Source organism: Apteryx mantelli, chromosome 2, assembly GCF_036417845.1.
Source record: "Apteryx mantelli isolate bAptMan1 chromosome 2, bAptMan1.hap1, whole genome shotgun sequence".
NCBI classification, from domain to species: Eukaryota; Metazoa; Chordata; class Aves; order Apterygiformes; family Apterygidae; genus Apteryx; species Apteryx mantelli.
In genome coordinates, this window is record NC_089979.1 from 94,970,217 (window position 1) to 94,993,914 (window position 23,698).

A 23,698-nucleotide genomic window follows, 5' to 3' on the forward strand; every position below is an offset into this window, starting at 1 on the left:
GAATAGCATTAGATAGAAATCTGTAATAACCAAGTACATACTGCAGGACCAAATGCTCCATAATGATCTGAAAGGTATTTAAAAGTATTTTATAATGGCCTTGTTAATCATGTGGCATTTAGTCTCTCTGCTCTGAGTACAATCCCTTTATCTAAAGCATTTTAAAAGGCAGCTGAGCCCAAGGAGGTGGTTTCTGTCTAGCCTTCCTTATTAGAAAGGATTACCAATTGAAGATATAGAAGAAAGAACTGATTCCAAGAACTGGAGCCGTTTATGGGGTAGAACTGAGACTGCCAGTCACCAGTACAGGAAAAGCTGGTGAAACTGAGGAAGGGAGGAAGAAGGGAAAAGAAGAAAGGAAACAGAAAATGAAGGGCAAGAAAAGCTTGGTTGGTATGCACATTATAGAAGGGAGACCAAGCAATAAAGAAACATGCATAGGAAAACCAAGCATGGAAATGTAGGAAGAGAGGCAGAGGCAGGATAAAGCATTCACATTCTAAAAATTATTTTACCTTGTTAGAAATGAATTCATTTGTTGAAGACATAGAAGGAGTACCTTTGTTTTCAAATCTTCACTTATCTGAGCAGCTACCTGAAGATTCTGCTCAAACATCTAAGTTAAAAATAGTTTAGTTATAAAGACAGGCCTATACCAGTTGTTAACCAAACGAGAAAGAATTCTTATTTGAATTTTCTATTTAGAGACTTTCACTAGCACCAGCTCTACATACACATTTTTTCTGCTGCAATTTCTGCTGACTAAAACACCCCCTGCCCCAGTATCATCATAGAAGCAATTAATAAATTCTTGACAGTCATTAATGTGTATTGCAGTTTTTTCTGATACACAAAATAGTGAGTTTGCATTAGTGAAGTATCAGAGATGCCGAAATTCTATGAAATACTCACAACTAGGCACCAGTTCTAAGTGACCTACAGAGAACTGTCTATGAGAAGAGGAGGACTGGAGAGGAAGGGTACAAAAACAGGTGAAAACATATGACCTACTTTTACCCCGAGATGATTTTGGAAGTTTCACTGTTACATGAATCTCAATATTGCAACCTTTGACAGTACTGACAAGTAACACTAGAGCTAATTAGCCACTAATTTTTTTGCCATCGCACACTTTCTGAAGAAGGTTAGTCAACTTTGGTGCTAATATAAATGTGAAAAAAATGTAGGAAAAAACTTGGTATAAAGACAAGTAAAAGAAAGAAAATGGGAAACTGATGCAAGAAGAGGAAAGAGGCCATCTTTCTTTGAAGTTATCTAATATAACATCTGTAAGGAAAAACTAGAAAGTGAGTATAATATTTTGTTGGTTGATAAAGATTATTTTAAAAACTTCCCATTTCTATCATTAATAGGGTGGTGCAGGCTTTTTTTTTTTTAATTTTTTAAAAAGATCTTAGAAATAGCTGCATCTTTCCTGTTTTTAAGATCTTTCATAATTCAGATAGGCACTAAAGAGAGCTGTTAAGTGAAATAGTGTTTAAACAGCAATATTTTTTTGATCTTTAACAGAAAACTTTTTTTTCCAATATTTTAAGGTATTTGTGTAACTAATGAATAATTTCTAGAAACAAACGCATGCCTTACTGTCTCAGTGCCATATTAACAGGTGATATTCCAGTAATTTACAAACATCTTAATCTGGTAGTTTTACATTACAAATTTACATAAAGATAGTTAAGTAAGAGTAGTTAACTAAGGACAAGTATCTCAATTAAATAGACTAGGAAAAACCTGTTCCTAATCTACATTCAAGAAGAAGTAAGTCTCTAAGTGTTAAAACCAAAAAGGCAAAGAAAATCTCAAAACAAAAAACCCCTCCAGCTAACTGCTCCATAGGAGAAAAAACTGCACTTCAATACATACAAGAACAATGGCATTCCAAACTGTTTGATTTTTTTTCTTTTTGTTTTAAACCATGCTCTGCTTCTGTATATTTTCTAGAACGACTGAGTTATCTTATACCTGAAAAACAATAGCTGGGAGTGTAGTCTGATAGTAGCCATCCTGATCTGCTTCTGGTTCAGTTTCTTTTACCCAGTCTTTTTTATCCGTCTCCAGTGCTTTTCGTAGCCAACCAATAATGTTAGACTGCATTAAACAAAACAACCAAGAAAAAGCAAAGAATTATGAATCTAAAAAGCAAAATAAAAAGGAAGTATTTGGAATAGCAGTCATTCCCATAATGAAGAGTGGCATGGTAATAAATAATGTTGACCACTACAATGATTCCTACAGGATGTAGCTAACATAAGTTAAGATTTACATCGATTAAACAGAAAAAGAGTACTGATAAACAGAAATAGCTTATGAGATAGCCCGAATCAAGCTTAACCATGATTTGGAATGGGAGCACTTCAAACATAAAAAGCAAATGTGTTTTGCTAACTTCGGAAGCATTTATTAAGCCTCGGGCTTTAGATTCTAAACCAAATTTTTCCAACAACTGAAGGAATTAGGGTAATACCTATTGTAGGAAAATTATCTCACATTTGCTTGTAGTGTCGTTTACCTACATTTGAGGAAACTGATGCTTGTTATTGTCAGGGGCAAAAAACAGAATTAGACATAATGAACTGTGTTTCTTGGAACTTAAGTGCTGCAGAAAACAGTGATGGAAATGCAAGAGCTGGCTCTCTTCCCGTGAAGCAAATGCATTATACTGCAAACAGATATCAGGAACAACTGTTTTTAAAACTAAACTAAACCACTTTTCTGATCACTTGCATGACACAGATATCATGGACATCGTCACAAAAGCAGATAGTGAACACCAAAAGGTTTACTAAATGTATAATTGGATTATTTGAATTCATATATATATAAGTTCATGGTTCCCACTAATGTATAACATGCATATTAGTGTGTCCTGCTATGTAACATGACCAGTAGGCATATACAGAGAGGGAAAAAAAAGGTACAAAGTCTAAAATGGGTGATTTTTTTCCTCATGCTTTAAGTCCGTTTCTTTTGGTCAGAACTCCTAGCAGCCAATAGGATAAAGGAAGAAACTGAAAGCTTTATGATTTTCCTGAAAAGGAAGGTGGTTGACTCAACACAGACTGAAAAAAGCAGAAAAAAAGACGACTACTGACTACAGGAAGTGCTATAAGTAAAGATGGCTCTACATGGCCTTAGCTATTATGTGAAATGACGTACAAGAACATCTATGAGCATGGGACTGCTCTGATGAAGTGTGATATGCAACGAAAAAGTTGCATATCACAATCAGCCCATTGGACATCAACATTTTTCATGTTAAGATCATCATTTGCCACAACATTTTTTCAAATTGAGGTGCTCCACAAAAATCTATTAGTGCTTTATTCCTTATGAAAACAAGATATTTTTATTGATATTTTTATTTAGGTGGTATATATTTAATATTATTTTCAGTAAGCAAGGAAAAACATTTCTAAAAAACACCATAGATATCTTTTTTCATCTTGAGAGAGCATGAAAGGAAAAACATTGTTAAAAGAATCAGTCTGGCAAACATGCTGCATGAACATCCTGAATGCCTTGAAGAGATCACATCAGAAAAGACTGTATCAAAGGTTGACACAGTCAACTGTATATAGACCAAACAGCATTCAGTGGTTTATAAATCTGATAGTACTTTAATTAATAGCACTGTGCATTTGAAAGAATCTAAGTATAAACACTGGAATTCTTTCCTTTCTAATAAAATACAGTTAATATCATCTGTAAAGCATAATTATTCTTTGACATTTCATGATTTACATCTATAAAATCTTCTGATTATACTTGTATAAAAACAAACCAGCATGCATATGAGGTTTTATAAAAGTGATATCAAGTTCACATTTATCAAAATAGTTTCCTCTGATGCAAAAACAATACTTTACGTACTGAGGCACTAATGTAGCTATAGTTTCATTTGACGGTATCTTTGAATTATTACTACTCACAGTAAGTGTTGACATGTACTTGCTGAGAAGCTGGTCTACCACATTTTGTGAAATTAGAAGATTTAGACAATTTACATCCACTTCAGGAGACAGTTCTGAATTTCCCATCATCTCTGTACTGAGTTAAAAAGAAAAGACATTGCAAATCAATAAAGAGATGAAAATGTTATAAACTATGCAGCTTTTTTGGTATGATGACTGTAAACTGCAATTTTCCATTATCTATACATGTGAGAAAATCTTTAATACAAGTAGCTACAATTAAGCACATTTACGAAATGTAAATAAAACCATATAAAAGAAAAAAACATAATGTAAAAGCTATAGCCAAGAATATTAAAAGAAAAAAAATGTTACAGACATATTTTAAAGAAATCCAATCCTTTCATAAATTTCTAACTTATTTTTATCTAGAAGATTTAGGCAATTGCTTAAGATTAAATAAAAGCCAGCTTGTTGTTCAGTCTGTAGGCTCTTAATTGCAGACATTTTGATTCGTCTTTTAAATTTCAGAGGCGATGACATACACAGAACTTACACATTTTCAACTTTAGAACAGCAAATCTAGTGAAAAGTATTAAATATGAGCAGAGTTTCTCAAAGCAGCTTTTGGTGTGCTACCTCTATTACATCCATATCAAAGCTAAAAGTATATTCACAGAAATTCTATCCATGCTTCCTTCAGGCTGACAATATATTTAATGTAAGAAGAGGAGACATATACATGCCAACTCGTAAATGCAGACCATGGGTACAGTGTTACAACAGCACCATTATTTGTACTTGCTTGCAAAGGAAAATTCTTGTTTTTATGGGAGTAGAAAGAAACTAGAGCAACTTTGAAGCATACTTTGGCAAGGATTATATAATACTATTTGCAGTGATATTTTGCATCTGACTATTATAAGATTATGTAATAAATTGCTTGTGTAACTAAAATCAAAGCTATGCCAAAACATAAAATAGAAAGAACTCTTTGGTATTTCATGCCCCCAAAATCAATAATACATTCTTCATAGTACTTTATTAACTGTCAATGCAAATATACATTCAGTCATAATAATACCGATTTAATACAATTCTATATAAATTGTTTTACATTTCATTTCTAGTGTGCTTTTCAGAAGGCAGCCACAAATTCAGTTCTGTTCTTGCAATCCTATATTGCAGTGGCAATTATAAATACCATCTACCAAAGATAAAAATTTGTTTGCAAACAAGTGCTTAATTTGTAAATTTCTGCAAATTAAAGCTCTTCTCTGGGTATAGGCAATGACTCAGCACAGTGGTGCTTCCACATCAGGAAAAAATCTCCAAGGGGTAATAAAAGGTACTACGGCTAACTACTTTAAAAAAGAAAAAAAAAAAGAAACAAACCCAAAACATTCTTATCTTTGAACCCATAAAAGCCAACATAACTGAACACTTCACATCTGTAATGTCTTCCTGAGCCTGTAGAAAATGAGACAGAAAATATTTAAAAGGGATCCAAGCTATTCGGAAACCTTAATTTCATTCTGTTGCTGTTTACATAAAGAATACAAGTAATAGCAGGACCTGTTCTAGGATTATTCTGGGGAAAAGTGAAGCCAAAAATTGAGAAGCCAGATTTAATTCAACTTCAGGTTCTTCTATGGCACTATGTTAGAAAATATTTCTAGCCTCATTATGCCAACATTATCCCTACTTTACAGGGCCACAGAGACATTAAAGCTTGCTCCTAGCGCAGCAACTGAAGCCCAAAAACAAAGACCACAAATTCCTACCTCTAGTTCCCAAGATGAAAATTCTTCTTCCTGTACACAAATGTGGCTGTAATGTGCAAATACAAGTTTAAACTGTATGTCCCCTCTAATATTCAATTAGATTTAATAAAACTACAGAAAGGTTAGAAAGGACAAAACTATCTTCTATAATACAATGTTCCATGGAAACAAACAAGAAATAGAACAGAATTGAGAAGCTATTTTCTTACAAGGAGAAGAGGATGAAATAGAATTCACAGAAATATAGGTTTCAAAATATCATATATGCCATCCTCCTTTGCAGTTTATTTTATATATATATTGCAGGTTTTTTATATATATATATATATATAAATAAATCATTTCCTTATAGAGAATTAACTTATTCTTAAAAGATTTCCAGTGACTGAGATTCTGTAAGCTCTCCAGATAGCCTTCTTGATTAGCTTACTTTCCCCCCAACTCCAAGCCTGAGCTGATTTCTTAATCCACTCCCCACTGCAAACATACAGAACAGCTAATGATCATCTTTACAACAGTCTGTGATAGCATATAAGAATACAATTCCTGTGCTACCCATTCAGGCTTCTCTTTAGAAACCTAAGACTCTACATTTTTCCTAAGGTATATTCTCCAATTTCCATCACATTTGTTACATGGATGTGCAGGGGAGAAGTGTGTTCTCAGACACCTTAAACCAAATCTACTCCACTTATCTCACTTTCTTTCCAAAATTCTACAGTCAGGTGGTACCTGCTACATAACTTGCTTTGGCAGGAATGATCCTGTTTTGATTTGTTTGCTTGGCAAATAAGTGTGCCTCTGTGGTTTTGCTCCCTCACTTTTGCCTTCCTACCATGGAATATATGGATGGAGAGATTTTAAATAGCTTTGAAATGTCCAACTCAACAGCCATCTGTTCTACTTCTGGTGGGAGGGCAGGAGGGTAATTTCATGACCAAAGATTGTCTTACTGGAAAATTAGGCCTAGAACATTAACGAAGAACCTGGGAGCAGGACTTCTGTCTGAGCCATGCCCCTACAGGTCAGGAGAAGTGACATTGTGTAACTGACATATTTCTGATTTTCATTCATTGTCAAGTCATTCCTCTGGCTTTCTAATAACATAGGAAGAAAAGGCAAATGAACTCAAGCTCCTTCATCTCACAGCTGCCTTGTGATCATTAACCACATCTTTTATATAGTCTAAACATGCATGCAAGCATGCCGAAGGGGGTGTTACTGGTTGCTGCTTGTAGGGAAGAAGAGGAGGAGGATGTTGCAGTGTAGAGTAAAGCATCGAGTTCTAAACATAAAATTAATCTTAAAGCTGGTTACAAAAACCCTACAGAATGGTTATATCTCCTACCAATTTGTATATTATAGTCTAACCTATCAAGAGTTTAATTTGTTGAAACAGTGAGGTTAAACAATCAGCAATAAAGACAGCAGAAGCGTACACAGTTCAGACCCTGGGTCGATGCCAGCTATTGAGAACAGGATTTCAGCCATAAACTACAAGAAAGCTAATATTACTTTTTCCCAAATAATTTGGTAGCCCTAGTAACTACATGCCAGCAAAAATTAAACATGTGCTATCCAAGCTGTTGCTATCTGGAGGAAAAAAAAATAAAAAAAAAATCAGAATGCATAAGTTGTCTTAACGAATCACAACATCTAAAAGAAAAGCAGTTTCACCGTACTGTAGGAGACAACCTATCAGCAGAAAGTCTTCTAAATAAACAAATCAACGCATCGTTCCGAGAGAAAACATAAAGGAAAAGTTATTACATTTTTTCCATTTATCAGTAATAAAGCAACACAAAAACAGTCCCAATCCCTGTCAGAGAGAACAATAGAAAGTTAACAACCGCACAAATACAGAAGATCCCAGTCTGCTCTGCTCTTGTCAATACTTCACTAAATCTTCAAACAAATATGAATATGCTTATTTACTGTGACAGTAGCTTCAGACAGTTGTATAACTACATTAAACTTTAAGCTTACAAAGCAACAAAAGATTACATATTAGAAAATCCAAAGAAATATTAAGGAGCAATTTCTAAGAACCACAAAACATAACAAATATCAACATAGCAAGTTCTTTACCACTACTCACCTTTTTTTTTTTGATAGTTTTATCTTCTTATACGTTAATAGACAATTATTAGTAATAGACATTATTAGTACATTAACTGTATTTTATATGCTACTTACTCCCAACTACTCCTAACAGAAAAACAGGATTTTTGAAAAGATAAAGGGATCTTACCTTTTGTATGTATTTAAAACCCAAGTCAGAAGGCTAACAATCTCATTTGCTTCCAGATCTTCTGAAGCCAGCTCTTGCATGCGGATGGACAAAGCCTGATGGTACATACTTAGTAATTTTTTGAAAATGTCATAGTGCAGGGGAAAACACTGATCCAGTAGGGTTTTAGCCACTAACAGATCATCAAGGACATATTTACGTATGATTTCTAGGTGGCGCACAAGCCACATTTTGTCAGATTCTCTGGTATCTGCTTGAGTGCCTTCAATTCGAGTGCTTACAGTTCTTTCCAAAATGTTGAACATCTTCTCTTTCCACTTCTTTGGTCTGCCAGGAGGTATGAACCCAGTTTGTTTTTTCCGATCTATCATGCGCCTGTCAATTTTCTCCTCCCTCTCAATTATCCTAACAACAGAAACAAGTAAGGTTGGATCTCGACGGACTGTAACAAGAGATCTTTGAACCACCATCCAAAGTTGTTTTGCCAACTCCTCGGAAAGTTTCTGCATATCCCCAAAGTATGTATGGATGAGATTCATGTCATGTGTGTTCTTGCTGTCCATACGATACTGCTCATACATTAGGTTATCACGAGAACACTCTAAATCCATCAGTTTTCGATGAGCTTGCAGAAGTTCCCCTTGTTCAATCAAATCTTGTGCCTCTCTGACTATCTCAGGAACTGAAACAAAGGTAAAAAAGAAAAAACAAAATAATGATGCAATCAGAGTACATAAATAAATACAAGATACTAAGAGCATCAGGAAACAAACTGGAGAATAGTGGCAGCAATTCTTTTGAAATCATTTAAAGGAAATCATTCTGATGTATTCAATGTATTGCTAGTAAATGCTGTATGCCTTTAAAAGCCCTTCCACATCTTTAATTCTAATGCTTCCACATCTTTCATTATAATAATTATAATGACCAACAAACTAAGATCATAATGCCAACAGAAGACAGCTTCCTTTCTCTCTCTCCTTAAGAATCCATGAAACTCTACCATAAAACTTACTGCAATACTATTAAACCTTATGCATAAGGATTTTAACTTGCCTGACTGGAAAAAAAAAAAAAAAAAAAAAATCACTAACCCTGTTGAAGCTGAGGCTGCACATACACAATGAATACCGAATTTTATCTCCTTCTGGAAGGAACAGCTTGCCTGCCTAAGGCAGGAAGGAAGAATAGGCAAAACTACCTATATTGCTAAACTATTTAGAAGATTTTTTTTAATTCAGTATTTGAGGAATTCTATAGAAGACAAGGATCCTGCAGAGAAAAGAACTGAAAATCTCTGTGGAGAAAGTAGTCACTCTATAAAGGCAGCTTGTGATAAAACTGACAACTCAAAGAAAAGGTGTGTGAAGAAACACAGTCATTAATTACGGCGCAAAACACTCAGTCTATAATAATTAATTATGGTGAAAAACAGCCTATAATAAAAACATTTGTTTTGCTCTGAAGGAACTTATAGTCAACTACACTGCATAATGATCTTGGTTGGAGACACTTCACACTCAAAGTCTCTTAGCATACAGGAAAAGAAAAGGCTTATATTTTCAATTCCATTTACCAGTGCAAAAGAAAACAATACCCTCATAATAACTCAATATTGGAATATACAGAATTTTTTTTCTTCTTTGATCTCTACTGCTAGATGTAGCATGTAAACAGAGACAGAGGTCTTTTTGAACATGGTATCCCAGTTTTTTACTGCACCAGCTAGATACACCCTTATGGAGATGAAACAAGCCAACCTAGGACGGTTGAGAAACAGTTGTTCTTCATATGTACATTTTATGAGAGAGTATCCAAATAGAAGAGGATGGGAAAGACTACTTAAATTAAAACACTGATATAAAAATCAAAGGGGTATGAAGCCTATTAATTTTCACTCTGTTCAATCAGAGGGATAAAATTATGAAAATGACTTCTAGGCAGAGAAGTCCTGGCAAGGAACTCATTCTGATTCAAGATGGAATTGCAAATGTTCACCAAAAAGTTTGCATAAAAGGACAGAGATAATCTGATTTTCTTTCAAAATCTTTACAATGTCCATTATACCACACTAATAATTTCATTTTCCGGACCTTTCCTAGTTGTGCAGTGGTGCAAGGAAGCAGTGTCTCCTGTGCATAATTTCTTTACGCACGAGTTGGTTTCTGCGGTTGTGCTGCCTGATTCTGAAGCAAAGACTCCGTGCAGTTGAAACTGAACTTCAGGTAGCTTATACTTGTGCTTATAACATTAATGAAGAGTCCTTAAGATTCCTAACTGTTGTGTGAGCAAGATGCACTTAGGAGTCCACACTGGGGAAGTCTGGATTCAGGAAAGAGTATTATGAGGTCAGATTGCTAGAGAATCCTTGACTGGAGATTTTGCTGTTTGATATTTTGCATTTCTTTGCAAAGTTATTTACTTCGTAAAATCATTTGGGACTTTTTATCCAACAGGATTACTGTAGGTACCAATCCGCTGGCAATATTTTGGATCTTTTCACATTTTGCTTCTGTATGTGCTGCCTGAATATTTTAGTTTTCTATAGAAGTATGTTACTCTTGCTATTGATTGCTAGCAAGCAGCTTTTTTTGTGACTTGTATGTGTATGACAAGATAGGTCAGACTGGAAGCTCTCACAGAGCAATTCAAACTCAACAGCTATTAAATGGTTGCTAGCTACTTTTCTGAACCTGATGTCCAGGTGATTTTTCCTTAACTCTTCATTCCTAGTGAGTTTTGAAGTTCACCATGTTACCTGATAATACAGCTGTTAGTACCATTTTGAAGTGCTTTCAACTTGTGATGAATTTTATAAAGAACTTTAGATCACCTGAAAAGATGTTTTTGAGATTTTCTACAGCAGCTGCCAGCTGGCTGTGTTGCACTACAGCATCCTTAACATCCTTGAGGTTTTCTATGGTGTTGATGCTCTGCCTCCAGTCTTTATTGACATCAATCAAAGACTGCTGAATGTCCTTTACATCATTCAGTGCATTGTGAAGTTGACTTAAACCTGTTCGTACTCCATCTAACTGTGACTGGATTGCTGCCTTAAATACAAACAAAAAGACAAAGAAATCATTATAAGATCAGTAACAAACATACATCAGTAACATTTTCAGAGAAAAATAAGCAAGAAGGTGATATTATAGCCTACTAGAAATGTATAATTTCTGAGGGTGTGTGTATTTTATACAGAAGAGATTTTTTGGAAGGACAGACACAAGTACTTCAAACATAAAGCTAATGTAGGAGCTCAGAAAATGCAGATATACCATCATCTTTATAAGTCTATTTTAAACTAGGATCATGCGAAAGTAGAATGGGGTTTCTCTGCATTTCATTCATGAGTTCATTTAAAAGGGGGATATCAGAAGAAAGATGATCCAGATGTCTCACCAGAATGCTTTGAATGTACAGATTGACAAAGTTTTTATTAAAGCAATTACAATTTTTGATCGACAATGGAAAATGTTTTCTTAAAAATAAACCGTGGTGCCAGAATGCTAGGAAACCAAAACAAATTCAGCCAAAACCAAAAACAACAAAAAAGCCGAATAGTATTTCTTCACTGTAATATGTCAACAACCATATTGACAATCCAACTGCTGGATTATCATGGCATAAAGAGAGGTTACTGATGTAGATATCTCGAGTCATGGCTGTTACCTGTCACTTCAAATAGGCTACCAGTCTTGAATGTCATTTCAGAGTTCAGACACTACAGAATATGCATTATAGTGCATATCCAAGTGAAAGAAATCAAATCACATCCACAGCATGTTTTATATACATGTATTCCAAAAAAAAAAAAAAAAAGTAGTGACTAAGATGAAATTAAATCAGTGGAAAATGAAACTGGAAATCACAAACTTTAAAAGATAAGCCAAAGGCAGACATCAACAAAAGCTCAGTTGTTGATCTCAAGAAGAATTTGAAGTAACCTGGTAACTATGAACAACACTTACTGTGTTTTAAATATACCAGAGGAGTCCCAGAAAAATGCAGTGATTCTTAAATCACTGTTATTTATACACTTTTAAAATATGAAATGCTGATTTTACTGATAAAAACGTGTTCTTCTGTTAGATTCAATACAACTAAACACTGGTAAGGCATTTTTATACAATGTCAATCTGCAGAACTGCCCCCTTAATACATCTTTTGCCTACAGTAACTGAGGGAAGTGGGGGACTAAAATATAATATATTAAAATATTGTAGAGAGACACAATTTTCTGAAGTTCACCAGAAAGTTTTTTTTAAAATCACTTGACCATTAAATACTAAATTCGTCTCATTCAATTTTTTCCAGTGCATGTCTTCCAAGTGCTACACATTCAAATTTTTACTATTCAACTTCTGTAGAAACTTGTCAGAAACCATTACTAATCTTGATCACTGATATGAATAGCCAAGGAAACTCACAACTGACACCCATCCAAATGTTCAATTTGTCTTAAAATAGTCAGTCGGGGCAGGGGCCATGTCCTAGAATTCTAGGCTTTGTTTCATAGAATACATATTCTCTTTAAATTGGACCCATCATCACTGTATTAAAAAACAAACAAACAAAAAAAACAAACCAAAACAAAAAAAAACCCAAACCCATCACCAGGACTCAACTTCAGTTTTACCTCATTCCAAGTGACAGTCCTAAACATTAAGCCACAGAACCAGGATCCTGCCTGCCTAGTCTCTTTAGAGCCCTGTGGTTCAAATTCATGGTTGCACAGCAGCTAAGAATCGAAAGGAAGAAGATTCAGGTATGTAACCCATGATTTAGGAACTCTCCTAGAACTTGTATACAGTATTTCTTCACAGTGAGAGGAATGCAGAACCTAAGACTTAAGATTATTTACTGAGCAAGTGCTTACGCAAAGATGGCTGTCAACATGCGTAACTGCTCAGGCTCTGGAACAAAGTTCAGGCAGCTCTTTGCCTACATTTGGATTGAAGAGCCCAAAGGTACGAGCCTACAGGGTTAGCTGGTGCTTTTCCATCCATTGTTTCAGAATTCTGCTACCAATTGTTTAACACCCTGCTCCACTGACTGCCATCAATCTGAAGCACAGAAGCAGCCGAGTTTGACACATTTCAAAGCAGCTTTTCCCTGTAACAATTTATGTAATGCAGGGAGGGATATAAGATATACACAAAACAAATATCAGGGAGAGGACAGAGAGGAACAGCAGGATCACCAACTGGAGGAGATGCTGGGTCTTTTGAGCAGAACACCATTCCAGAAGATCTCAGTGGCTTCATCTGTCTGTGAAACTGACACACAACTATTATCCTGGTTTTCTATTCTTTACCCACAATTGACTTGATTATCTTGTTGCATCTGAGGAAAATGATGACGAGGAAAGTATATCCAGTCACAAAGAAGCACCAAAATGTTCATACTAAAAGGTTTATAACACGTTCCTTCACACAGATGAAGCAGCTGAAATCTTTCAACGGTGATCCAACATGAAAAGCCAGCAACTCCAGCTGATGATCCTGATGACCCATTCTCCACAGCATACATACTCTCCCTCATACTCTCCCCATTCTCCACAGCATACATACTCTCCCCAGTTGTATGTATTTCTTAAAATCTCCCCACATTCCTCCTCTATTACATTAATTCTTATGGGAAAAATTGCTTTGCTATCCATTGAATCACTAACCACCCCATGTTAATGCATGTTTCAGGAATGCATTCTCAATGGTAAAGGATTACTGTACTTCTTTTTGGAAGAGGTGTTTCTGGCCATCTATAAGTGACTGAAGTTAAGGCAACTTAAGGTAAGTGACAAGGGAACTTTCTGGCTATAAAGTGTGATACCGCCTGTATTTAGATGTTCATAAAGTTGTATTTATGCATTTACTGTTTGCAGAAGCAGCCAGTAGGCAAGTGACTGTGCTCATGTGATATCAATAGTTCATAATAACTTGACAGTTGAATTATTTTTAATAGATATCACTAGATGCTTCCCGTCTCAGTCTGAAAAATCCAGTCCAAGTCATCAGAAAATTTTGTATTTCTATGCTAAAACAAAATGAAAATTAATGTAATTTGGTAACAGATTTTTCCCTTTCAAAGAGGACAGCCTCTCTTCCACTTCATACAGACTCATACAAAGCAGGCATAGAACTTCAAAACAGCTATAAGATACACTAATTTATGCTGAAGCATAAGATTAGATCAAATGCATAAAGGTCATTGTGATCTAGTAAAAACAAAAATATTTCTCAAAACACTTTTCTAAGGCTCTCCTCCAAACACTGAAAACATTTTTCTAAGATAACTGTTGGCTGGTAAGTATCACTGAAAGAAAACACAGAACTCAGTAATATGCAGTCATTAAACACAGGATACTTTACTCATATATCAGGCTAAGTATGTGAGAAAGCATGTATATGTGTGTGTGCACACATGCATGGGGTGGGGGGAAGAAATCAACAAGAAACAAAAACTTGAGTAAAGTAAGTGACTCATTAATATGCACCTAACTGAGAGGATTTCACTTAAATTGGATTCTTAAAATTTCAAGTTTTTACATTGGATCTGCCCTCCTCCCTTGGTCACCGGAATACAAGCTCCTCAAGAAAAGAGAGCAGAAGTCTTTGATTCCTCTCATGCTCCTTTGATAAAGTTTTTCTTTTAATCTTTATGAGAATACAGAGGAAATATTTCTTACTATTCTTCAGCCTAAAAAGCCTGTTGTAACCTGGATTTAACTGTTTACACCAAACCTTATGTTTGTTTTTTGTTTACTTAAATATAGTTGTTGCTACTGTGTCAGAAAGGGAATACAGGCTATTTTCAGGACTGCACTGTGGGCAGAAACATTCAGGAGAAAAAAAAGGAAGATTTTTTGACCTTCAGTAAGGACTTAAGGACAATTTTCTCCCTCAATCATATTATCACACACTATTTAAAAGATTTCGGTATCCTCCATAAACCCAAGTACAGGTCAGAGATCAAATGTATTGTCAGTGTTGACCCTTTTCAGAGGCAATCCTCAATTTTTATTATGAGTTCAGTATTCAGTCATTACAATGAAGATTTGTTGGCTGACCAGTTGTACAAAATGAGGGGAGTTGTCTATTGATAACCTGTAGAAGATACAGGAAATGAGAATACTTGATAAATTTTCATTAAGATGCAGAGCATTAGCTTGCATTAGATTCAGAACACAGAGGGTTTTGGGAGACAAAGAGCAAAAAACTCCATGGTTTAAAACTATCTGGATGAAAGTGTACAGGTGAAAAATAAATAAAAAACCCCACTCATTCTGCACTGTGGACACTCAGGTTTATCAAAGTTTGTACCTTGAGTCGAGCTTCTACTGAAGCCTTCTTACGAGCTTCCCTCCTGCGATACTGCTCCACTTTATCTAGCTGATCAGGACGCTGAAGCATTCCAGCTACTCTCTGAACAGCTGTTGCAACTGCTTCCCTATCCGTTTCCTCCATTGTTGATTAGGACCTCAAAATGCCTTCATAATTTAACAGTACTGGAAAGAAAATATGAAACTTTTAGAAAAAACATTTGCATTTGATATGACATTTCAAAGCTAACAACTGGAGAACTAACTTGGGCAATAAAAATTGAGCAACTCTGCAGAAGAGTCATTACAAAGCATTAATAAACAGCAGTAATTGGAAATATACAAAATCACATTTTTAATCAATTACTTTGTTTCATTACTTTATGTGAAATGTTTCCGATTAGAGTTTTTGCATTTATCTTGCTCTCTCTAAGTTTGTATCAATAATCAAATTTGCAAAATCATCATTTTAAAACTAGATTCTATCTAATTCTAAAACAGACTTGCCTATTAGAAGAGGAATGAGACATGCACAGAAGAATCTTGTGGCAACTACAGACAAAAATGATAACTCACACCAAATCTGAATTTGGTGGAGTTGTGAAAATCATAGACCCTCTTCAATAGCTCAAACTTGCTACCAAGAGCGGAAAGAAACATAGTTGCGGGAGCTCTAAACCTGCAAACTTAACTTTAAAGCAGTTTCATTTATATTTTTGATGGAAAAATATTTCTATATTCTACTCTTGCTTTCCTTTCTTCTCACAATATCAGCTCATCAAAGGTGTAGGTATGCAGGGAAAAATTAATCAAGTTTATCACTTCAATCTCCAGTGGAATTTCCAATGAAGTCAAGACATGCAAACTAATATTAGACACAAAATGCTGATCAGGCAAAATCTTCTGGCAACAAAACCAGACCTGTCCTTTCAAGCTTCACTAGCTACTAATGGAAGACAGGAAGGATCCCAATCACTGAAAATGCAAGAACATGCTATGCACAGATATCCACAAGGCAGGAACACATCTGGAGTTCCTGGTTCCTTCCAGATGGTAAGAAACATTTTATATCTTGAGTCTTGGAATCAAATAGGATGTTTCCAAGTTTTACTCTGTTACTACCACGTATCATATTCCCTCAAATCCATATTCTTCCTTGAAAGTAACAACTACTTTCAAGTCAGAGTGCATTAGTATATCCAGTAGATTGCTTAATCTCTGAATCCGCAATATCCTGACTCCACATGGAAGGCAGGAAACACTATATCACATTCTCCAACATCAGCATAATCTAGATGAGACAACAGACATAATGAGTATGTGTGCAGAATATATTTAAGAAACATTTTTTTCAATTTTTCTCCTTCAGTACCAGATGGTCTTAATTGAAATGCCTATCCTATTTTAATACCTTTTCTGGTTAATATCTGATGATCAAACACAGACTATATTCAAGGATTCTAAAAAGACAAGTTATGTGTTAAATTAACACGTGTTAAATTAACACATAACCTTTGCATAGTATTTTTAATCCACTAATCAAGTCACTTTTGCCTTATGTTTTATAAGTACAACTTTTCATGCCAGCACCCTTAAACAGAAAAGGTTTAGCTTCCATCGGGAAATTCTGGAAGAATAAGCTATGTTAAAGGTGAAAGTGAACTATCAGCTTTATTCCACGGAAGACAGTACGAAGAAACCTATCAGTTTTCTGTGAGGAAGACTCACTAATTTGATTCCCTCTTCACTGTCTTCAGCAAATGTAGGTTATTGATTTGTAACACTGCCTTAAGATCTTCTGCATCAGTGACAGCTTACCAGCTTAATTCGTGATCTGATGAAGAACTGCACAGGGTGCACAGAACTGTGGAACTAATGCAAGTCTTAATGCTAGCAGTCACATTCCTCCTCTACCACTGCACAGCATGGGGCCTTCTGATCATTGTATGCCTAGGCATTGATATTACATAATCTGACATATAAAGTCTAATTCATCAGGCTAGAGAAAGTAAAGAGGTCTGCAGACAATGGCAAACATTTCGAACAAGTACTGCTGTTGAATTGTTTGAGGCCCCAGGGAGAAGGAAGGAAATCTAAAACCATCAGTTTAATCTACAATTAATTACATTTTTAATACAGAATAAAGACCATGTTACTGTAAAGATATGTGTTAAGAGAACTAAAATTGTTTGAGAGTCTTGTTTGTATTTCAGATCAACCTGTATAGACTTCTGTTTGAATTTAATGTTTACCTTCCAGCATTTATTTTTGGATAACATAACATCTCAGCAACAAAAAGTTTTCACATTTAATATGGAGGATAAGTATCCTCCATTTTTTCTGCATTATAATAGTTTTAGCTTTATTAGAATTAGTTATTTCAGAACTTCACAGGATTAAGAAAGATTCCAGGTAACGCTAACCCAAAAACTAGTCTACAAGATCCTACATCTTTATCTCAAGTTTGACTTTTTTATGCTAAGCCTTCAAAAATTAAATGTCTACAGAGTATGTGTTTATATCAGAATTACTTCTGCAGTGTAAACTCATACCTTACTTTACCTCCTCAGCTGTGCAGACATACCCATCACTTCTCTGCTAATAGCCCGTTTACCTTAATTTAAGTTTGATTTCCTACTCTACATTTCAAAGTACAGGATCTATTCCTACCACTCACACTTTGGAATGAATACTCTCTGTTTCACTCAATCCACCTCTAAGCTGTCAGGAACATATCTACAGTCAAAAAAACACTGTTAGGTATTTTTAAATATGAATTTGCTACAGAAATAGTATCTACAGTAGACAGTTTTATACTAAATTACTTCCTCTGTTAACAGATCTGGATACATTCAACAGAATTATGATAACTTTAATCCACAGAGCCACTACCCAGGCCCATTAAGCATGTCCCACAAATAAAGTTAGTAGCCAGTATGCCATAAAATCCTAACCGATTACATACAGCTTGCTGAGGTAGACAGGTTGTTGCACAACTGCTACCCATTCATATAGGAAGAACAAACTTTAAGATACCGTGCCAACCTTTACACAGTTGCTATGAGCCAGAACCACAAACATCCTCAGAGTTACATGCTGGAACACGAGGAAAAAAAAGTAATAAAAAAAGCAATCTTGGAAAGGCTTCAGCAGCTAACTTCTGAGCGAGAGAAGCAGAGACACTCCAGCGCGGGGTTTCCACACCGCCCAGCCTCCCCTCCTAACAGAGCACCTAGGAAACGGCGGCAACCCCCAGCCCAGCACCGCTCCCTACCGGGGCCGCACAACCCGAGTAATCTGTATCGACACAGGTGCTCGTCGCTGCCGAGGCAAAGATCGGAGATCTGCCCCGAGCGCGCAGGCGAGGCTGCAGACCCGCCAGGTCGCGCCCCATCTACCCCGGCGGAGGCCCGAGGACAGCGGCAAGGCCGGGACAGGGCTTCTGCGCCACAGCGCGCCGGAGGAGCCCTCGGCCCCAGGATCCCGAGGGGCTCCCTGGATCGCCCGGCCCGGCCCCCCTCTACTTCCCGTTCCAGATTCCAGCAAAAGCTCGGGTCACTACAAGCGGCGACAGCCTAACAGAAGTCGGCACCGCAGCGCTCACCGATTGAGGCTTTGGCCCAGGGCCAGAGACGGGAGAGAAAAAGCCGCAACTACCTCTCAAGGGCTCCCACCCGCCCCCCAGGAGGGCAGTAACAGTCACGCAGTGCGCAAGCGCCAAGCTCACTCCGGAACACAAGATTCGGCGCACAAGCGCAGAAGAAAGCCCATGGCTGCTGGCTAGTGCGCATGCGGGCTAGACTTACCATTTTACATGTTAGGGGAGTGGGCTGCGCCTGCGCGGGACGCTCCGCTCCACAAAAACCTGTCTTAGGAGGGAGCTACTGCTTCCGTCGCTGTGGAGCACCTTGGCTTGCTCTTGCCCAGCAGCCTCGGTACGGAGGTGGCTGTGTACGTATTAGCGGAGTATTACGGGATGCAACCGAGCTGGCGGGAGTGAGGGGATACCAGCAGCTACCCTGGCAGGAGGGGGGCTTCGTTAGTCTGCGGGGCTGCAGGTGGCACCTCCTCCTCTTCTTCAAGCATGGTTGTTTTTACAGCTTTTTCGGTTTTGAGGTCACTGTTAATATTTTTGGTCTTGGTTCATGGTTTTTGGAGTCAGTAAAAAATATGCAGAAGCTCTGTGAGCTATTAATCCTTTGGGTTAAAATGTTAATATGCAGCAATGAAGGCTTGATCTTGGGTACAGGCATATCTCAGAGATATTGTGGGTTTGCTTCCAGGCCACCACAATAAAGTGAGTCACATGAATTTTTTGGTTTCCCAGTGCGTATAAAAGTTATGTTTATACTGTAAGTGTAAAGTCTGTTCAAAGTGTGCAATAGCATTATGTCTAGAAAAACAATGCACATACCTTAATTAAAAAATACTTTATTGCTAAAGAATGCTAACCATCATCTGAGCCTTCAGTGACTTGTAATCTGTTTGCTGATGGAAGGTCTTGCCTCGATGTTAATGGCTGCTTACTGATCAGGGTGGTGTTTGCTGAAGGCTGGGGTGGCTGTGGCAATTTCTTAGAATAAGACAGCAATGAAGCAGCACTTTTAATTTCCTTCAAGACCTTTTCCTTTGCATTCACAGCTTGGCTAGCTGTTTGGCACGAGAGGCCAAGCTTTCGGCCTGTCTCAGCTTTCGACTTGCCTTCCTCGCTAAGCCTAATCGTTTCTAGCTTCTGATTTGAAGTGAGAGACGTGCGACTCTTCCTTTCACTTGAACCCTTAGAGGCCACTGTAGGGTTATTAAGCGGCCTAATTTCAATATTGTTGTGTCTCAGGGAAAAGGGAGGCCCGAGGAGAGGGAGAGAGACGGGTGAATGGCTGGTCGGTGGAGCAGTCAGAACACACGCAACATTTATTGATTTAAGTTCGCCGCCTTATGTGGGTGCAGTTCTTAGCACCCCAAAACAATTCCAATAGTAACATCAAAGATCACTGATCACAGACCACCATAACAGATATAATAATAATAATGAAAAAGTTGGAAATATTGCGAGAATTACCAAAATGTGACACAGAGACACGAAGTGAGCGCATGCTGTTGGGAAAACGGTGCCGATAGGCTTGCTCGACGCAGGGTTGCTGCAAACCGTCAATTTGTAAGAAATGCAGTATCTGCAAAGCGCAATAAAGCAAAGCGAGATAAAATGAGGTATGCCTGTATTATTTTGAAAAAGGAAGCACACTAAGTAAAAGTGCAACAGCTACCTAAGTCTGAAAGGTATTGTGTATTTCACAGGTTCTTATCTGTAAGTGTCTTTGCCCAGCAGAGAAGAGGAGAAAGTCATCATTCAATCATTTTTCTTAGCTGTGTCTTTTCATGTTTTACACAGAGCTCAGGTGGTTGTTATTTAGCCAAGGAGGGCTGTGTTTAGGAAGAGCTGCTTCATTGCTGGGATACAGCTAGCTGTGCCCTCCTGTGGCTTTTTGTACAATTCTACTGTGTACATGCTTCCTAGCAACAGTGCATTTAAGAGGTTCATAGAAGCTATTTGCTTAGAGATTTAATGCTAAGAAAAAAGTATGTTGCTTTAAAAAAAAAAAAGACTTAGAAGCAGTTATGAAATCAGAACTTCATTGGTGGGTATGGTGAGAGATGGGGGCAAATGAGGTGCTTCCGGGGTGCTGAGTTGTTAACTGAGTTTGTGTAGGGGTTGCCATAGCAGCTGAGCAGGTCACGCGCTCAGGAAGACATCCCATGTAGGTGTAGGCAAGTGCCTCACCTAGCACTCTGCGCCCAAAACTTTGCCTGGGACCTGCAGCACTCTTATAAGAAGGACCTTAACCTCTTCCTCAAAGGGTGAGTTCCCATCTCCAGAAATTTGAGTCTGGTCAGAGAAAAATGATAGTTGTGGAATTAAAAATAAAGGATTGTTAATGGACAACCTTGGAGGGGATTTTATTATTTTGTAGATTGCCAGCTAAAGCTGTTTGGAAAATGATACTGGTTTGCTTAGATCTTCTCCTTTTAAATTGCCAAAAGCAGATAGAGAATATGTTTTTTTTCCTCACTAGTCTCTCATACTGGATGCTATAATGGGCATCAAAATATGGAAGGTGTGGTTAGTCTTTGCAGTGTTACATTGTCCAGTTGTTTTCTGTACTGTTAATTTAGGTTATTTTGTGTGATGCTGGAGATGGAGGAGCGAGTAGGAGGTGAGACTGAACTAGGGGGAAGAGTTAAGCCTAGTTCTTCTCCCTATCACTCTGCACAGCAGGAATCAGAACAAGAACTGAAAGAAACACAACTTTCTTCCAAACCTCACATTGATCTCTGTCCACCTCTCATTGCTATAAAAAAAGGTAAGGGAGAAAATAATGACAAACACTTCATGTTGGCTTTATAGGGAAATAACTTTTTCAGGGACAAATTGAGAAACTGATTATTAAGTAGAATGTTTGAATTTATAACAGATGCCCATATATGCTAGGCATATATATTTTGCATAGAGCCATTTTTTCTGGAATTAAAATGAATACTACTCTAAGAAAAGAATAATGGAGACTTCCTTAGCAAATAATTAGCTTATTCCTGAGCTTTTTGCAATTGTCATAAAAGCTAGAACAATGTTAGTGGGTTAGCATTCAAAGAAAACTAATTGTGTGGCATTTAGTATGGCATCTCTTTTTCGGGATATATTAATGATGATAGTGGTTTGAATGATATACTCAGGGGAGACTTCATTTCAAAACAGACACAATCTACAAGAGAATTTATAAGGAGATAAATGTTAGTAGAATATTAATTTTAGTCACGGCCTCATTATTTATGTTTTAGAATAGATTAAGCAATAATTCCTGAATTAATGAGCCACTAATTAGCATTACTGCATGCTCAGTTGAGGATATTACTTGCTTCCAGAGGTGGGACCTAAATATCGTCTTCTGAGAAATAAATTGGTTGCTTTTCTTGGAAAAGACCAAGCTGCAGCAATTAAAGATAGCATTGTTGGTGCCTTTCAATTAAATATTTTTAAAGACAACAAATACAATATTTCTGTTAAGGACAGATAAATCAATATTTAGGAATGATTTGGTAATTAAAAGTAAATTAAAAGAGCTGGACAAAAAAAGAATAAGGTGGCAGGCTGGAGAAAAGCGCTTGTAGTTAGTATTGGGACAACATTAATAGGTTTATATGTTACTGACACCACTTTAAAATATACAAATCATAATTTCTAGAAAAAATAAAGGCATGCAATAAATTGTTGATTAAATAACTCAAAGGGCTTCAAAAGCCCTTGAGATTTAAATGATCAACAATAGATAGTTACACACTAATGATATGTGTACTGTTTTCATGGCAAATATTAGCAGTCTGTATAAATTCTGGTTATCAATCTCATGCATCTCTGGCAAACTTGCTACTTGCAGATGCTTTTTAACAACTTGAGCACATGAAATATCTGAAGAATAAAGAAGTGTCACAGCTGAGAAATAACTGAGAGACAATAGCTAGAATGGAAAGTGGCAATATTTCAGAGAGTCTGTGATTTTTCCAGAACTGATTTCTTCAAGCTGGTCCTTTAAATTGCTTTTTCTTACCTCTGCTATTATCAGTGGGGGATTCCTTGCGAATTAAACTTGAGAAAAAAACCATCACAAGACATCTTTTTCCCTGAAAGCCTTCTAAGTGTTTCTGCCGAGGCATCGTTTTTCTAGCTGTCCTTTCATGTCTTACTTTCCCTAGCCTGAGAAAATGTTAGCCAGCAGATGTTAAGACAGAATGCGGTAACTTTTCCAACATCATTGCAGATCTTGTAAATGCATTTATTGCACATATACCTGAATAAGAATAATTTTAACTGGTCACTTCTTTGTCCTAGACATGGAAAGTAAGCACCGTAGACGTAGAGGTGTCTTGAAGACAAGGAGCACTGAGCTAGGATCTGCCGTCACAGCATCACCTCTGAGGGCTGCTCTTCTGGCAAGTGTTTTCATTCTAAAATAGGTGGTTACTCAGCTGCCTCGGGCTGTTAAATTTTCTTCTTTATAGATTATTCATGAAGTCATCTTTGGCTGGCAGAGTTTGGCCCAATACTGGAGGGTGCTGAGTTCCTTTAATCTCTGTTAATTACAAGGAACAAGAGCAATGAACCACTCAAAAGTGCATGCAATGTTTGGACCTGCATGAAAGAATAATGAAGAATAATGAATCAAAAAACATGTGGCTTTTAGAGATGTGAGAATGGTACTGAAAAATAACTACAGTTATTCAGACACTCTTGGTCGCAAAGAGATGTGTTGGCATAGGCAGAGACAGGAATGTTGCAGAACATCCATTCAGAGTCTGGGGTAAGACCTGAGCGTAGGAGATAAAAGTAGATGTTGGCAACCTTTTTGTTTCTTAATCC

General features: G+C 37.0%; 2 protein-coding genes across 4 annotated transcripts in view; one reads left to right on the forward strand and one right to left on the reverse strand.

Annotated features, from left to right (window-relative positions):
* EXOC3 (exocyst complex component 3) overlaps positions 1 to 19,037 on the reverse strand; it is a 33,832-nt gene extending 14,795 nt beyond the window's left edge. Inside the window, exons 1-7 of one of the 3 annotated variants that reach the window (XM_067291139.1) lie at positions 18,946 to 19,037; positions 15,290 to 15,474; positions 10,801 to 11,020; positions 7,968 to 8,649; positions 3,951 to 4,068; positions 1,984 to 2,109; positions 516 to 616 (exon numbers count right to left, since the gene is read on the reverse strand). In XM_067291139.1, coding sequence (XP_067147240.1) covers positions 516 to 616; positions 1,984 to 2,109; positions 3,951 to 4,068; positions 7,968 to 8,649; positions 10,801 to 11,020; positions 15,290 to 15,433 — 1,391 coding nt within the window. In that variant the 5' untranslated portion in view covers positions 15,434 to 15,474; positions 18,946 to 19,037. Of the gene's footprint in view, positions 1 to 515; positions 617 to 1,983; positions 2,110 to 3,950; positions 4,069 to 7,967; positions 8,650 to 10,800; positions 11,021 to 15,289; positions 15,475 to 18,562; positions 18,732 to 18,892 lie in introns of those variants that run through there. The other 2 variants (XM_067291138.1, XM_013957760.2) reach the window with 2 other exon arrangements.
* A 2,017-nt stretch (positions 19,038 to 21,054) lies between these two features.
* Positions 21,055 to 23,698, forward strand: part of LOC106496970 (dynein axonemal heavy chain 5-like) — a 176,257-nt gene continuing 173,613 nt past the window's right edge. The window contains exons 1-3 of the mRNA XM_067291141.1: positions 21,055 to 21,144; positions 21,460 to 21,647; positions 23,171 to 23,271. Of these exons, the coding sequence (XP_067147242.1) occupies positions 21,473 to 21,647; positions 23,171 to 23,271 (276 nt within the window). The 5' untranslated portion in view covers positions 21,055 to 21,144; positions 21,460 to 21,472. The remainder of the gene's footprint in view (positions 21,145 to 21,459; positions 21,648 to 23,170; positions 23,272 to 23,698) is intronic.